The sequence below is a fragment of the Pyxicephalus adspersus genome, chromosome 1, assembly GCF_032062135.1.
Source record: "Pyxicephalus adspersus chromosome 1, UCB_Pads_2.0, whole genome shotgun sequence".
Taxonomy (NCBI): Eukaryota; Metazoa; Chordata; class Amphibia; order Anura; family Pyxicephalidae; genus Pyxicephalus; species Pyxicephalus adspersus.
The window spans coordinates 99,929,955-99,945,995 of NC_092858.1; the positions used below are offsets into that span (position 1 = coordinate 99,929,955).

At 40.0% G+C, this 16,041-nt stretch overlaps 1 protein-coding gene and 1 non-coding gene across 3 annotated transcripts; both read right to left on the minus strand.

Annotated features, from left to right (window-relative positions):
* Positions 1-6,524: 6,524 nt before the first annotated feature.
* Positions 6,525-14,632, minus strand: PPP1R8 (protein phosphatase 1 regulatory subunit 8). 2 transcript variants are annotated; one of them, XM_072420503.1, is made up of 7 exons: positions 14,521-14,632; positions 11,973-12,033; positions 9,636-9,789; positions 8,706-8,923; positions 8,275-8,419; positions 7,512-7,576; positions 6,525-7,393 (listed from the first exon to the last, which is right to left on the minus strand). In XM_072420503.1, the coding sequence occupies exons 1-7, from the start codon at positions 14,568-14,570 to the stop codon at positions 7,052-7,054; spliced, it is 1,035 nt and encodes a 344-aa protein (XP_072276604.1). In that variant the 5' UTR covers positions 14,571-14,632; the 3' UTR covers positions 6,525-7,051. The 2 variants fall into 2 exon arrangements, with proteins under 2 accessions (XP_072276604.1, XP_072276611.1); XM_072420510.1 differs by lacking the exon at positions 11,973-12,033 and having other exon boundaries at positions 14,521-14,615.
* On the minus strand, positions 11,520-11,646 carry LOC140321919 (small Cajal body-specific RNA 1). The gene has a single exon (XR_011919043.1).
* Positions 14,633-16,041: the final 1,409 nt, after the last annotated feature.

Consider the following 16,041-nt stretch of genomic DNA (forward strand, 5'->3'; position numbering starts at 1 on the left):
ACACATCAGCCGTAATAATGAGCCAGTCATATCAGTGCAAAATTGAACAAAAGTAATACACCATAACTCAGAAAGTGCATGCAGAAAGAAGCAAGGGAAACCCAGTAATTCCATAAATTGCACTTTTGGAACAAAAACAAATAACCTACTATTGGGGAGGGTCGATATACAGAGGGAAGGAGACAATGGGAGGGGTAAGAAACAGGGAACACCCCATAAGGGGTCTCACTTAGAGAAATGCTAAGTATATAAGGGTATGCTGAAGATTTAGTTTGAGGAAACCAGGTTTGAGGAAACCAGTCAGTAGTAAGCAGAAACTGTGACCAATAGTACCAGGTATGTGCCACTTTCCTGCCCGTGCCCCTCAAAGTGGAGGTAAGATCATCCATCCGATGAATTTCGTTAATTTTATTTAACCACAAGCCAATCGTGGGAGGAGCAGTGTTTCGCCAGCCAGCAGCGATGCAGGAAAGGGCGGCCACAATTAAATGTCTGACCACTGAGCCCTGGTAAGCCTTCCTTGAGAAAGCATTGAGTTGTAGGAGGAAAAAGGCCGGGTCATCAGGGACAATTTGGTCTGTCATCTGTTGAACAATGGACCTAACCATGGTCCAGAAATTTCGCAAAAGTGGGCAGAGCCAAAATATATGAAGCAGTGTACCTTTCTCCGTCTGACACCGCCAACACCGGTCTGATATCTCTGGGAAAATGCGATGCAGTTTCTCAGGGGTGCGATACCATCTCGACACCACTTTGAAGCAAATTTCCTGATATTTACTAGCAATGGAAGCCTTATGGGTCCAAAAGAGGATATTTTCTTTCTGTTCCTCAGAAAATGAGAAACCCAACTCGGCTTCCCAAGAAGCAAGGAATGAAGGCGTGTGTGCGGGAAGGGAGCCCTGCAACAAACCATAGACCAAAGATAAAGTGTGTCTAATCCCCCCCTCCCCCACACACAGCCGCTCAAAGGGAGTGAGGGTCCTGGAATAGGACTGAGCCGGACGCAAGCCAGCTAAGAAATGAGTTATCTGCATGGTTCTCCAAAAATCCAAATGAAAGTCACCTATAGCATCTTGAAGACCCTTGGGGTCAATCCAGGTATTTACTTTGATAAAATGCATCGCCCTGCACCTTCCTGCAGAAAGCAATTCCCTAAACCTCTTGTCTTCCAACCCAGGGGGGAAGGACGGGTTACCCAATATCGGAAATAAAGGTGATGGGGATGGCGAAAGGTGCAGACGGTGGAAATTCCTAACCGTCAGCTCCCACGTACATCCCAATGTAGGATGGGACTTGAGGTTCGGGAAAGCAGCGATTGGCAACCAGGGTAAAAGGTGTCGACCTCCTCTATTTTAGAGCCAATGTCTGATCTGAGAGATGATATTTCAGAGCGTAGAGAGGTTTGAATGCGCTCAAGGTAAGTTTCAAAGTCCGCTTTAGTAGGCAGAGACTTCAGGTAAGCATCTCTATCCCAGACTTCAGTGGGGTCCATGGATATCTGTGAGGGGCTCATCGGGCTAGGGGGACCCCTAGCCTCCCCCAGTAAGGTGGGAAAGTTAGAAGCAGAATCCTCCTGGATAAAGGCAGGGGGTCCCAGGCCGGGCTCAGAGGACTGTGCAGGATTAAGCCTTGTGTTAGGGCCCTCTCCACCTGAACCAGGAGGTTTGGAGCGGCCAAAGAATGTTCCAATTTCCCGTTTTTGGGATAATTGACTATGTGGCTTCCCCTTACCCATGTTGCAGAATGGGGAAGAACTTGTACAGAGAGTTGCAATAGAGAATGCAGCGCTTGAAAGTTAAGCAGGTGTGATATCCCGAAATATTAGCTCATTGTACATCCATATGAAGGGCCCGGCAATGATGGGGTCTCACATCCCGTGAAATTAGCAGCACATAATGGAGATGACTTCAGAATCCCCTGAACTTGGGGATCAGTAATGCAATGGAGGGTTCAACAAACAGATGAGACCATATAAGGTACAGGTATTACGGTACAAGATGCTATGCGGCCAAAATGGTCGACATGTTCCCAAGGAAGTGCTTGTCAAAACAAACAAAATCCTCCAACAAAATCAAAAATATGCTGCTCCACAGATGCAGGAGAGTTGATTAGAACAGATTATGATGTCAGCTAAACTTAGTTCTCCTTCTCTGGCTGGGATGGATCTAGATGCTGATGTTGCACAATATGGGATGCCATGTGGCCAACATGTCCGCCCTGTAATGTAGAAACCGGGCCTCCAAACTGTGTGCAACAGATTTTGTATATTAGGTACAATCCCTCAATGCACATATATATTGATCAACAAGTGCTGTGCAATTGTGAAACAGGCTCAAATCCCCTTCTCTTGCTCAGATGAATGTGGGTGCAGATGCACTTTTGTACAAGAAACCATGTGGCCAAGATGGCCGATTTTACTTTCAAAGGCAGGCAAAGGAACAGTGTCTTCCACAAATATGGTATTCAAACTATGTAGAAAAGCAGTACAGGGCAGTATATAATGTGGGATATACCCAAATCCCTTCTCCTTGTTAGGATGGAAGTGGATGTAGATTTTCTGCTGGGTAGGTGGCCGCGTGTATAAAATGGCCACCTGATGTCCTTGGTAACAAAATATCTCCAGAGGTCTCAGGAATGATAAGCCTTAGAAGAGGAAGAAGAAATCCTGCTTACCCTGAGAGACCGGGCTCCTGTGTCAACAGGGGCTGTTAGCATGGGCCGTCCAGCCCGAGGGGGGAGAACAAGCGAGCGGCGCCCCGCCGTGACCTCTCCCCATCACTTGTACTACAGTCGTTTATGGATCAGCCAGGACAGATTTATGAATTACGTTGGACGAGCGCTGTACACACGTCAATCTCATCCGATACTAGTTCCAAAACGATAATCGGATGAGAATCACCTGACGTGTGTATGTAGCCTAATTTGCTCAAACCTACTTCTCAAATGTTAAAACAATTTTCTTGCAAAAACACTTTTTATTAGTATTGTATTTATCATGTATTCCATCTTTTATTAGGGCTCGAGCGTGCATTATTATAGCATATGTACTCATAGGCTTAGGGGAGGTGACCCTGAAACGTGTTGCCAAAAAAACCAACCCAAACATTGATGTGCTCTCACTTCTTGTGCTGCTGAGAGTGTACCTGCTGACAGTGTACATCCGGGATGCCACCCATATACCACCTGTAATACTGACACCAGCCAGACTTTGTTTACATTATCCACTTCTATGGAATGTAGGTCCACTCTAAGTTGCTTACATATGCTGATCTTCTGAGCTTATTGTAATATGCAATACGCACCCTGTTTTTATTTAAATTGTTTAATAATATTGTGCTGAATTTGTGCACTTACTTGTTCCTGATTTTACAGAAACAAAAAGGTGTCCTGATCTGCCCTTCATTTTACAATTATGGGTCAGGTCCAAACCAGTTAAGTAATGACAAAGTTATTATCAAATCAATAGGTCAGTAGTGAATTGTAAATATTCCTTTGATGCATAAGAAAGCTGTGGTTAAAGTACAACTTTGCTTTTTTTCCAGAATAAAAGACCTCTCAACTTGCCAAATCTTCAATATCTACTACCAAGCTACTATATACATACCTATTTGTATGCAGCAGCAGTTGCAATCTTTAAATCTTTTCTCTGTATTTTAATGCTGTTCACAACAGGAATTCTAAGCATAGATTCCAATAAATATTATTTTCAGGGGATCAGCAGCACCTAAGTACAGAGAGGAAAAAAAAAGATGAAAAAAGGTGAAAACAGGATTTTATGAAGAAATAAAACATGACAATAGTTTATGATCACAACGCAAACTAAATGTGAATCAGTTATATAGCACCAACATATTACACAGTGCTTTACAGAGTACAAAGTGATGTCACTAATTGTTTCCCAGAGGGACTCACAGTATATTGTCCCTACCATAGTCATTTATCATTAGCACATCTAAAGCCAATTTAGAGGGGAAGCTAAACAACCTACCCGCATGTTTTTAGGATGTGGGAGGAAACTGGAGTACCTGGAGAAAATCCAGGCAAACATGAGAACATACAAACTTGCAGAGGTCCTAGACAAGATGTAAACCTGGGACCCTAGAAATGCAAAGGCAACCATGCTCGTGGAACACATGAACAAGAAATAAAACACCAAACAAAAAACTCCCACCACCCTAAAACATATCATTTTATAGTTTGTTGAAGTATGGTATAGCTCTACAATGTTAACAGGACCTAACTTGACCTGAATGCAAAAAAAAAAAGTTTTGCTCTGATTTTATATTTAATGTGTGCTATAGATTTTTTTTTTTTTTTTTAACAAAGACAAAAAGAAACTAATACCATCAGTGCCTAGGCCTGGCTGTCATGCCAAGGTGTTTGCTACAATAATTAAAGCCACCAACTCAGACAAGAACAATAGGACCATATTACTTATTAGTAGAAAATAAAGTGGCCATTTCCAAAAAAATAAATAAAAATAAAATAAAAAAAACAATAAACATTACAGATTGCCTGGTTGCTGTTTTGATCCCCCCTTTATTACCTGAATTTCTGACATAGACGGAGTATACAGCTAGGTATTCAGCAAATTGTCACTCAACTTGTCACAGTTAGCTGCATGGTAATTTAGGTGTGTGACTATACATGGCTGTCGTCAACGGATGTCATTATACTTGTTCCAAGTAAGGGACAATTCAAATTACTGCATTACAGTAATGTGTTCTACATGTGTTGTGTGTTGATGCGATGTCATTGTAAATAGCACCCCAAAAAACCTGACTGTATTTCCAGTACACTCCTGAACATACAGCAGGACCAATTTTTAAACCACTGTGGTGTGTTGGGCTTTCCTACCTTACATTACCACACACCTACTAATGCATCACACTAGCATGAATGTGTTTCTAGGGGACAATGTACATGACAGCAAGGAATATAGTAGAAGTAGAAATTGGTACCTGCAACTCTATTTTTACAAAACTTCAATTTAAACGTACTCCCATTAAACTAATCTGAAGCTTTTAGAATTACAGAATACTCCTGCATTAGAAAAAAAACAATTTTCACAAGAGTAAATTTTGAGTAGAATACAGGTCAGAAAATGAAGACAATGCCATATCAGTTTTCCCTCACATTTTGTTCAGGTGACTTAAGGCTGAAGTTAGACTTTCAGATAGCTTTAAAGATAACCTGAATGCACAGTAGCACTTGCATAAAGAAGATACCTGCTATAAAGCAGCTTTTTAACCTTACCATTCCTGAAAAATCTCTGCAAGAATTCATAAACTTCCAGATGTCAGAATTCCTGACCTGCTTTGTGCTGGGTTATTTTGGACACAGCAGGTTAAGGAACTGCAGCAAAGTAATTCAAATGCAGTCTTTTCTCATCAAATGTTTACTGCTGAAAAAGCAAGTGTATTCATTTGGCACGATCCTTTCCAACAACAAAAAGACTGCACGGACGGATGAACAAGCGCTGTACATACAGCACTGTTTTGCTCTATGGAGAGGGGAGGGGGAGAACGACGGATCGTCACCACACTGCGCTCTCTCCCCTTCACTTTCATTATGGTCATTCTTCCGTGTATCTGCCAGGACAGATCCATGAATGACAAGCGCTGTACACATACAAGAGTCTCATCTGATAATCGCCTCAGGGCTGATATCGATCAAGAATCTGACGTGTGTACAACCTTAGTGTTCTATGCATTTGAGATTATTGCAACACACATTTTTGGTGTCAAAAAGCAGAGAAAAAAAAAACTTTTTTTTTTAGCTAACGATACAAGTGCTTAAAAGAGCAGCTGTATTTTGACAGCCACTCCTATGTTCTACACAGCAATTTGTTGCTGGAATTTTAATGGTTGATAATACAAGTGGTGGGGGAGCTAAGTGTGGGAGACATGTCAAAAGCTTTAGGATGTATTTAAGTACCAAATCCTAAAGTGGTTAATAGTTTGAAAATTTGTAACCTGGAACAAGCAAGCAATTTTAAATCTTTATTCTTCCTGCCTAATCATAGCCCCCAATTCCAAAGAATGAAGTAAGGGTCAGCATGACAGACGACTAGCAATATCTTATAGATTAGAACAGTGTTTTCCTACCTTTTAAACATATGGACCCCTTGAAATAACTTTCAGGTCTTCAGGGAAACACCGCTATAAATTAAATAAATACAAAGCTCACAGTAACCCTAGCAACCTCTGGAGGAACCCTGGGATTCCATAGAACCCTGTTTCGGAAATAATGGACTAGAAAATGTATTATTGACTATTATAGTTAAATAAAATGTCTACCAAACCATAACTTTGATTTTTATCCCAAAACAATTACATAATTTTTTTTAGGTAACTCATTTTCTCCCTTTTACTTCTGGACATTAGGCATATGTACATTCCCATTTATTACAAAAAGAAAACCTAAAACTGTCAGCTGTCATTGCCTCCTGATAATGGATTAAAACAAGTGTTCAATAAAAAACATTTTTTAAGAGGAAAAACCTCCAGAAAGCTTCTAAAGAATTATATATAATACAGTGTATTAAACACTAAAATATAACAAAACCAGACCATTAGTAAATTTCATTTTACATAGATGTAAAATCACTTTAACATATACAAAAATTCATATCGATGTACACACGCATATAGGTCTCTATTTCCCAGAGAGAAGAAAATATATATACACGTTCCTTCTTTGGTGGAAAAATTCTGACATTTTACTCTGGCGTGACAACTTTTAGACTCATAATCCAGACAATGAGCATTACAAGGTGGAGTGTCTTTAGCAGTGTCAAAATTCTCCTGTTGTACAGTGTAACAGATTCATTACCAGAAGGACATACTGAGTGCTCATATCAAGCAGAGTGTGTTTGTTAAGGGGATGCTTTTATATCTAGGGGGAAAAAAAATACACTCTATCCTACTTCCTGTCTGCAATGAAATCGCAAAGGGACATTATGACCATTCTGAGTTCTGTTACAATGAAAATCACTGGTTCAAAGTACCCCTGTATAGTTTCAATTCCAAAACAGTTGAGTCTAGGTCTTTTAAATAAGAGGGGTAGGCTTTTTCCCAGGCCAAGCTTCTTTCGCATATTTCTTCTTCTTGGGCTCATTGACAGCTTCAGGAGCAAAGCTTGATGCAGTAGGAGCAGCTGTGATAGGGGCAGTTGTGGTGGTGGTTGGAGTAAGATCAACTTCCGGTGCCAAGTTTGGAAAAAGCATTCCACCAATCAGTGCTGTGCCATGGCTGCCAGGTGTCTGTCCTCCTCCTTCAGAATGGGCTGGAGGGAGGCCAACATACAAACCTCCAGAAAATGGAAAGTTCTGAACGCGCCGTCCAACAGAATCTTCCAGGCTGAGAGATCCAGGGCTTTCCAATTTCTTTTTCTGCAGGGAAAAAAAAAAACATTACGGCGACATTGAAAATGATGTTGCATTTTTCTCCAATCAATTTGGGGAAAAAGAAGGTCTAATATACATATACAAAAAAGTTGAAAATTTTTACCTTGACTGGAACTACAGCTGTCTGCACCATATTTCTGAAACGTCCAACTGAAGGGTCCACATCCTCTGTTAGAAAAAAAAATGCAATAACTAGAGGTTCCCCTGAGGAAAATAGAATTGAACTATTTATTGACCTATGTGCTGTATTTCATTCTCCTGGTTGAGAGGAGAAAAAAAATCTTCAAACATCTTGCAGCTTTCTGCAGTAGCAAGCTGCTGTCTACGGGTATGAAAGCATCTAATGAAGTATATTTGTAAACACAACAATTTTCTTTTTGTTTTGTTTTTTAAGATAGATAGATAGATAATAAAGAAGATATTCCATTTTCAAATATTCAGTCAACCTAATAGTTTACAGGGGACTAGGCCCGTTTTAATAACTGATGCATTTCTGATGGATGTATTAAAACAGACACCAAATACATACGACATACACATCATTCCAGTAATTGCATCAATAAACCCTTTGTTACGTTAGCCTGGAGCTTTTACATATTTTTTAACTTACTGTAACTGCTAAACAGATACGTGAGTGGCTACAAGTGTTACTAGACTAAGGATTCACTTGATAAAATTCCACCTGAAACAATTTGAGAGGAAAAATAGCTGTACTGTATGTGTGTCTTAAAAGCTGTTGTATGGACAGTTGAAATACATGCTCGATCTTTAGACCTTCATACGTTTTGGTAAGTTAAATGATTGCTCTTTATTAAACTAACGTATGTTAGTGACCACATTCAAAACCCAAATTCTAGGTGGCTTACCTGGATTTATAATTTCATCATCCTCACTGAAATTAACACGGTAACTCCTTTTCTTTCTTCGTGATCTCTGGATGTCCAAGTTGCCTTCTTCAATAGTAAGTGTTGATATTCTCTTGTTGTGTGCGGTGTTGAATTCTGTTAGATTCTGTGAAAGGTACAAATTTGTTTTCACTAAGCTATTGTCAGAGATAGAAGTAGCAAAAATACATTGATCTGCTTAATGACTTTTAAAAGTAATATCTCTGCAAGTTGCAGATTACAACAATCAAAATCATAAGAGGATTTAACAAGGTAAAATGCACCCACACATTGCAAATCAAGACATTTTTAAGTTTTGGTTACGAAAAGCTGCTGAGAAGTAGCAACTATTGTGTGCTGCAACCATTTATTGCATGTTACTGCTTTCAGGTAGATTAAAAAGAACCACTCACATCAAGCTCTGTTTCCTCTTCCGGAAGGCCCAAGAGACCTTTTAATTCATCATCGTCCCCAGCTTTATCATCTCCTTTCAAGGCAGATGGAAGGGTCTGAGGTTTTTCTCGAATGGTGTACATTCTTGTTGAGGCTCCAAAAGAAACTGTGGAGTCAATGGGAATCTGTTGTGGTTTGTGAGGCTCCAACCGGATATGTCCAAGAAAAGTGCCATGGGCTGCAAGCAAAACAAAAATGTGGTCTAAGTGGAATGCTTAAAATAAATAAATATGCTCATTACATATGCACTCTGCTTTCTAACACATGGTGTGTGTGCTTCACAGCAAGTGCATGAGTTGGGCAACCTACGCAAAACAAAGCTTGCTTTCTCTTTTTTTTATATTTTTTAGGTGGACAGGACAGGGAAAGTCTGGACCATAGATCTGAGACGGATATAAATTGCTACCTGGAGCAAAGGGCTTTGTATCATTTATTGTACATATTCACAAAATAGGTAAAAGGACTAAGTTAAAGCACTTCACTTTATATCCAGGCAGATGGTTAGCAGCACTGAAAAAAATTACATCAATTTATGATTTTCTTGCTATATGTTGCGGCAAAGTTTACTTTTTTTCTTCATTCACTAAACACAGCCATTAAAACAGAAATCTGGCTTTATGCACAATTTTGTGGAAAAGATTTATTATTGGTTTGCACTCTTTCATTCATGTCTGCGCCTGCATCCACAATAAAAAAGGGCATACTTGTAACCAAACTCTGGTGGCTGGGCAAAGTACAAACATGCTTTAACACTATAGTAATGAAAATTTATTGCACTAGAGAATTGTGTAGGAGAGAATAATGGACTTATGGTGACCTCCTCAGCATGATGGACAGGAAGGGGGGCAGTCAGGGGCCATGATTACAACTGCTTAATAAAATGAACTTACTGCTGTTGAGATCGATGAGGAAGACTCTCTTTAAATGCTTGTGGTAGACTAGTGCTGCATGTACTCGGGAGCAAGACTGATGGTCAATTGTAAAGTCACACAGATCAGGGTTCCTTCCAAACAAGTAGTATTTCTTTTCATCGATGATCAGTTTCTGCAGGAGATTTAACAGACATTTTTATTTTTCAGCAAAAGGCCTGATGCAACTTCCATCTGTCACATGGCAGATGAGGCAGGCTTGTTCAGAGCTCCTCACCATCTGAACATGTAGGCTTTTACTTATGACCCCCATATACCCTACACTAATGTTTGTCAAATACTCCCTGAAATAGGTAACCCAAACTTTTGACAGGTAAAATTCTAGAACAATCCATTCTGTTTTAAATAACTTGTTCTTACCAAATATTTTTTTTTATTATATTAAGCAGAATTAAATTTTATACAACAATCAGCGAATAGTGGCGGTAATAGATTCTGCACAACAGGTAATCTGATGATTAATAAATAACTTTGCTATATGGGAGGTGTTTTAAAAAAAGATCTGCCCTGGGCTCTAGCCATGCCCTGGGTTCTAGCTAGTGTGAGAAGCCAACCCCCCCCCCCCCCCCCCTGCCTTTTGGTTTTAAGCCGTGTTAGTTTTACATCTTACAGCTGTATCACTTTCCTACTGCTTTCTATGTGGAGGCAGAGCTTGCATATGGAAACAGAGTTACACAAATATGAGAGTTTCATTTTCACGGATGCAATTTTTACATAATGCGAGGCACAAAGCCAGGGGAAGCACGTGCCAGCCGGGCATCTGCTTGCAAGCGTGTGTCTGGGGGGGCGGGAAACTTAAAATACTATGTATATGTACAGCTATTACATTAAAAATACTTAGTATTCAACGGGGAGGTTAAAGAAAAAAAAACAAAATCCTACTAAACTGTTCTACAGAATTTACTTTTAGTATTGTGCCATCAGGAGGTATCTTGGGAAATCAATAACAAAGCTTTCTTTTGTGAATTTGTCTCCTTGGCTTTACATAAAACCCTCCTTACAAAAAAAAAAAAAAAAATATGCACACTCTGGCTCTCTTGAGTCTAGTTGTTTACAAGTATATAGACTACCTAAAATATGGATGTATCTTTGAAAAAAAAAACCCTTATTTTCATCTGCTCCCTCAAATTATTACACCTTAACAGATTGTAATGAGGAAAGAGTTGGGCAACTTTTTTTTGTGCAAACATTCTTATCTAGTGTTCTTAACAATAACAGCATTCCCTATTTCATTATGACAATGCCAAGCTGCCTTCCAGTTGTCAGCAACTCTGGAATCCCAAGGCATGCCCCTGAGCAGTTCCACTAAGGGGAAAGAGATGCAGATCTCATGCAAGCCCCTTTACAGTGGGCTTTGACAACCAGTCTCCCACTTGTGCAGTGCGAGATCGGTAAACATAGCAAGGAGACCAGAAAAGACTGAGGATGGTGGTGCCCGGAAAAGAAGAACTTCAGGACGGTGCAGGACCGCATCGAGGAAAGGTCCAGCGCCCGTATTTTTTTTTTTAAGTTTCGCTTTAATTGCAAGGAAAACAGCTTGGCGTTTGTCTGCAGTCTGAAATGTAAGTGTGGTTACTGGCAGGATATCAAACCAAGAAATGATTTGCTTACAAAAACCGTATACGTTAAAATCGATGCATCCATACATTTTTTAGGGGGAACAAAGTAAAACATTCATAATTCCGTTTTTATAAATCAGAATCTTATTCTGCAATGATAGTAACTAAAGGGAAATTAGTGCATTTTTAAAAGAAATACCTTAACACGTAATTATAGAAGAATACCGAAATAGAAATAATCAGTAATGCAGTTTAGAAATACAGTTATAGTTTGCATGTTCTAAATAATTGTACAATAAGTTATAACCCAGGGTGTCACTACACACACTGAGCTTAAATGCTTACGGACATTGATTTAGCACTCCTTGGACCCAGATATCATGAGCGGACATCTTGGTTAGTATCGAGTGCAGAGCAAGTTATTATGCATTTATGGAATTACATACCTAATCCTATTTCACATCCCTCTATATTACCATTATGGACTCCAACAAACACAATATAAATTCAACTCACATTCTTTTTTAAATGTAGACATGCCTTGCTTATACAGAGCCTGTATACAAAGAGATAATACCCCCCCCCCCCCCCCCCAAGTAGTTGGAGGGTGTATTTAGTCACAGGGAATGAATTTGTCCAGACCTGCTTTAAAATAATTATATTATTATATTTATATATCAGTAAATAGTTGGCAAACTGCAGTGTTCAGGCAAGTCAAAGTGAGCTCACATATCCTTACCTCTATGAGTTTATCTCCTTTCACAACATCAAGGTGCAAACCAGGAGGTGGTTTCCCTGCCCTAAGGGGAAGAACAAATTACAAAGAAATGGATTATGTGGTAGTGTACATTTTTTCCACATTTCCAGAACATGAAAGAAAAAATGTTGATGATTTACTAAAGGAATGGAGACTGTTAACTTGGCACACATGTTCATAAGCTTTACTAACCCAACTTGCCAAGTAAACAGCTAGTAAATGAACCTCCAGTGAATCCACTTGTAGATCACTAGGCTCCAAATAGCAGTCAACTTTATTATTTTAGTTAAATGTTTACGACAGGTTTGCACATCTAAGCTTTCAATTTGCAAGAAAAACTTTCTAAGAGAGTTAGTTTACTAACTTGGCATGTAGGGCCAGAGGGAGGAGGAAACACTCTTAAGAGGGGGTGCTGAGAAGTTCCTAGCTTTGCCCCCTTCCAGATGAAATAGAAAAATGAGTGTGGGGGCATATGACAGCCCAATATCTTAGTATGTAACTGTGCAAATATCAGGCCTTTGAGATTCTTAAAACTGTTTTTTCTTTTAGTGAGAAGCTGTAATGGCAGAGGCACAAGCAAATTTAACGTTGTTGGAGTTACGGGCCAACATGAAGTTTTTATTTCTCCAGGAAAGTCAGCAAAGGACATTCACCCTGTGATGTCACAAACACTGGGGGAGAAGTGTCCTTCCTACAGCACTGTCAAAACCTGGATATCTCGTTTCAAGACTGGGCATTTCACGGTTGAAGATGAGCCACGCAGTGGGCACCCCTCAACCTCAACTGACCCAGCAACCTGTGATGCTGTCCACGAGCCGATTATTGAGGACCAGCGAATATCCGAAAAAAAGATAGCCCAGATACTTGACATCTCACGGGAGTGTGTTGGGTTTGTTATAACCACTATCCTAGACTTGTGTAAGCTTTCAACGAAGTGGCGAAATGTTTGAACAGGGATTGGAAGGAACGCGTTGAAGAATCCAAAGCCGTTTTGGCCCATTTTGAAGCTGCACGGGACTTTTTGGCTAGGTTAGTGTCTGAGGATGAAACCTTGCTCCACATCTATGATCCTGAAACCAAGGAACTGTCAAATGTATGGCGCCACAGCGGGTCCCCACGGGCGAAGAAGTTCCAATTCAGAAATCGGACAAAAGAGTTATGGCGACTGTTGTCTGGGACAAAGGCGGTATTCTGTTGATGGAGTACCTACCTCTATCACCTGACCTGGCCGTTTCGGACTATTATCTGTTACCGAATTTGAAGAAACACCCGAAGGGGCAACGTTTTAGGACATTTCTGAAGTCAAAGATGCTACTGAAAGCTGGTTTGTGGCCCAACCAAAGGACTTTTATTTGAACAGTCTAGAAAAGCTGCAACTACGCTGTACCAAGTGCATCAGTCTCAGGGAGGACTTTGTTGAATAAATGTGTTATTTCATAACTCTGGCCCTCGTCTTTCTGGGCAAAGCCAGGAACTTCTCAGCACCCCCTCGTACACGTTTAGTAAAATTGCAGTATTGACTCCCTATCAACAAAGACATTGTGATGAATTGTATCTATCTATGTGTCACTGGGGGAAATGATGCTCTGATGCATAAATATACCGGTCATTCAGATAATTCATTGGTGTGCACTGACCAGATCAATGGTTCTTATTTAAAGCGAAAGTAAACCCAAAACTGTAAAATCACACTTCCCTTCAATCCTGCAGAGCAAACTATCCATTGGGAGGTTTCTTCCATTGGGTCCCGCGTCGTCCCGGCATACATCTTCAGCCCAGCGCAGACGGAACGCCAAGCGCCACCACGTTCTTCCTACGTCACCCAATCTCACACTGAGCAGTAGATTGGCAATTTTTTTTACTTATTGATGAAGCCAAGAGCCTCCCGAGATGTGTGATGTAGGTATCCCAGGAGGCTCGGCGCTCCCATTCATTCTTAAATGCCTAGGCGATCGAGAATTAAAGCGGTGCTGCACTTTTTTTTTTGTTTTTTTAAAACAAACAGATTTTTTACTTTAAATAAAATGGTTGTCCACCCCTCTATGTAAAGTAACAAATTCGAGTTTAAGTATTGGAATGTACAAGAATACATTACTTGTCCTGCTCACTTATTACACACATGTTTTTTTCTATAAACAGGAGCAGATTTTATAACCTGCAGCCATATATGTTTAGAAGTAAAGGGGGCTCCATATAAACAAATGAGCTATCTAGAAATGCCAAGCTTCAGGGTTTGGCTGTGACCAGATCATCGGGTCTTATAGGGAGAAATATGAATGTCTGGGAAAGTAATGAAGGATTTAAGTCTGTGAGCTCTTAAACCTCGTACACCAGACGGTGACACGAAGCCCTGCACAGCTCCCTCTACAGAGAACACTCCCCACACATTCTGACACACCTCCCCCTTGATTGGTGAATTGCACCCCTATTTGCATCATTGTTTCCTCTCTCTTCGCCTCCTAGCTTCTCCCCTTCATTGGCAGTACAAGCAGTGCTGAGTTCATTTGCTTCATACACCTCTTCTACTCACCAGGTCGGACAGTCAAACAGAGGGTTGCTCGAGTTCGGATTCGCCGCCATCTTTGCTCTCGCTCCTCCTCCCAAAGCATTCTGGGAAAATAGTGATCCACTTCCGCTGCCGGTTCTGCGCAAGCGCGCTATATGTCTCACATCAACGCGTGCTTGAGTCTAGTTGCTAGGCGACATTAGGAGACTTCGGCTTTTGGCACATCTCATTATAATGAATGCTGGTGCATGGTGGTACGTTGTTCTGTGAGGTCTCCAGTGTTACATTAAATTAAACGCCTGAGATTCAGCGATTTTATAACAGCAGTCATTGCCATTGTACAAATATAAAGCAAGTGAAGTTAGAAATCATGATTTGAAAGCTTGTGTTAGCTGGGTCAGTACCTGAGATAATGCAATACAGGTAGTCTCCTGGTTACATACGAGATAGGGACTGTAGGTTTGTTCCTAAATTGAATTTATGTAAGTCGGAACAGGTAGATTATATTATTAAATGCAATTAGGACAGATGTTTGTCATGTTATTATATTAGGCAGCTTGGTGTTAGTTATTGTATAAAATCCTCACTGTGAGATAATCACAAACAAATGCAGGGAGGAGGGGGCTCTAACTCACCACCAAGGCCTGAAAGGAATTCTTAGGGATGGGGATGATTCCACTAATGGTTGGTGTGGTGTAAAATGTTCACTGTAACAAAGCCCACGAAAGTCAGAGATTTTTACTGACCACCAGTGCCTGGCAAGGAAGAGGACTTTTTCCCCGAGACATGCAGGAAACTTTTACACACCAATAATTCCCAGGAAGCCTTTACTGACCTCCAATGTCTGGAGAGGAGGGATTCTTCCATCAGCCCTACATACTATAACCACATTGTTTAATGTCTTTCATTCTTCTTTCAAGTAGGATGAAAGAGATCAGTTTTTTAAATGAGTTAAAATTGTTCACACAAAACATTGCGAATATTCACTTTAATTATCCAGTTGTGTAAAGATACAATAAATGAATAATATGTTTTCAAATCAGCCAAGGTTTAGCTCTTGGTCTATATTCTGTAAAGAAAAAGGCATGCATAACAAATGAGTATCGGTTGTAAAAATTATTATTTTTGATGTGGTTATCCTAAGCCTAAAATGCTTCTCTTTTCAATTTCTAAATTTGGGAGATGTGATGAAACAATGTAATATATCCTCAGAGATGGTAAGCAATGACAGCGTCCATTTTTATGTATATATAGGCTTCCATTAAATGCAGATACAAATTTTAAAGTACATTACAAAATGTTTTGAAGGGCCTTAACTATTCTAAAAGATACAAAATTTTTATTAGAAGACATATTAGGACAACAGGAAGTTGGAACAATTGTCTCCAACTCCATTTTTTTTATTATAAAACTTACAGGAAGGCAGAATTGGGGCAGTGTGCACATCTACAGGCAGTAGTTCAGTTCCAAAAGGTAATACTTTAAAATTTTCAACAATCAGTATATTTGACTTAAGTTTGGCTTATTGAATTTCAGGTTTAGTTG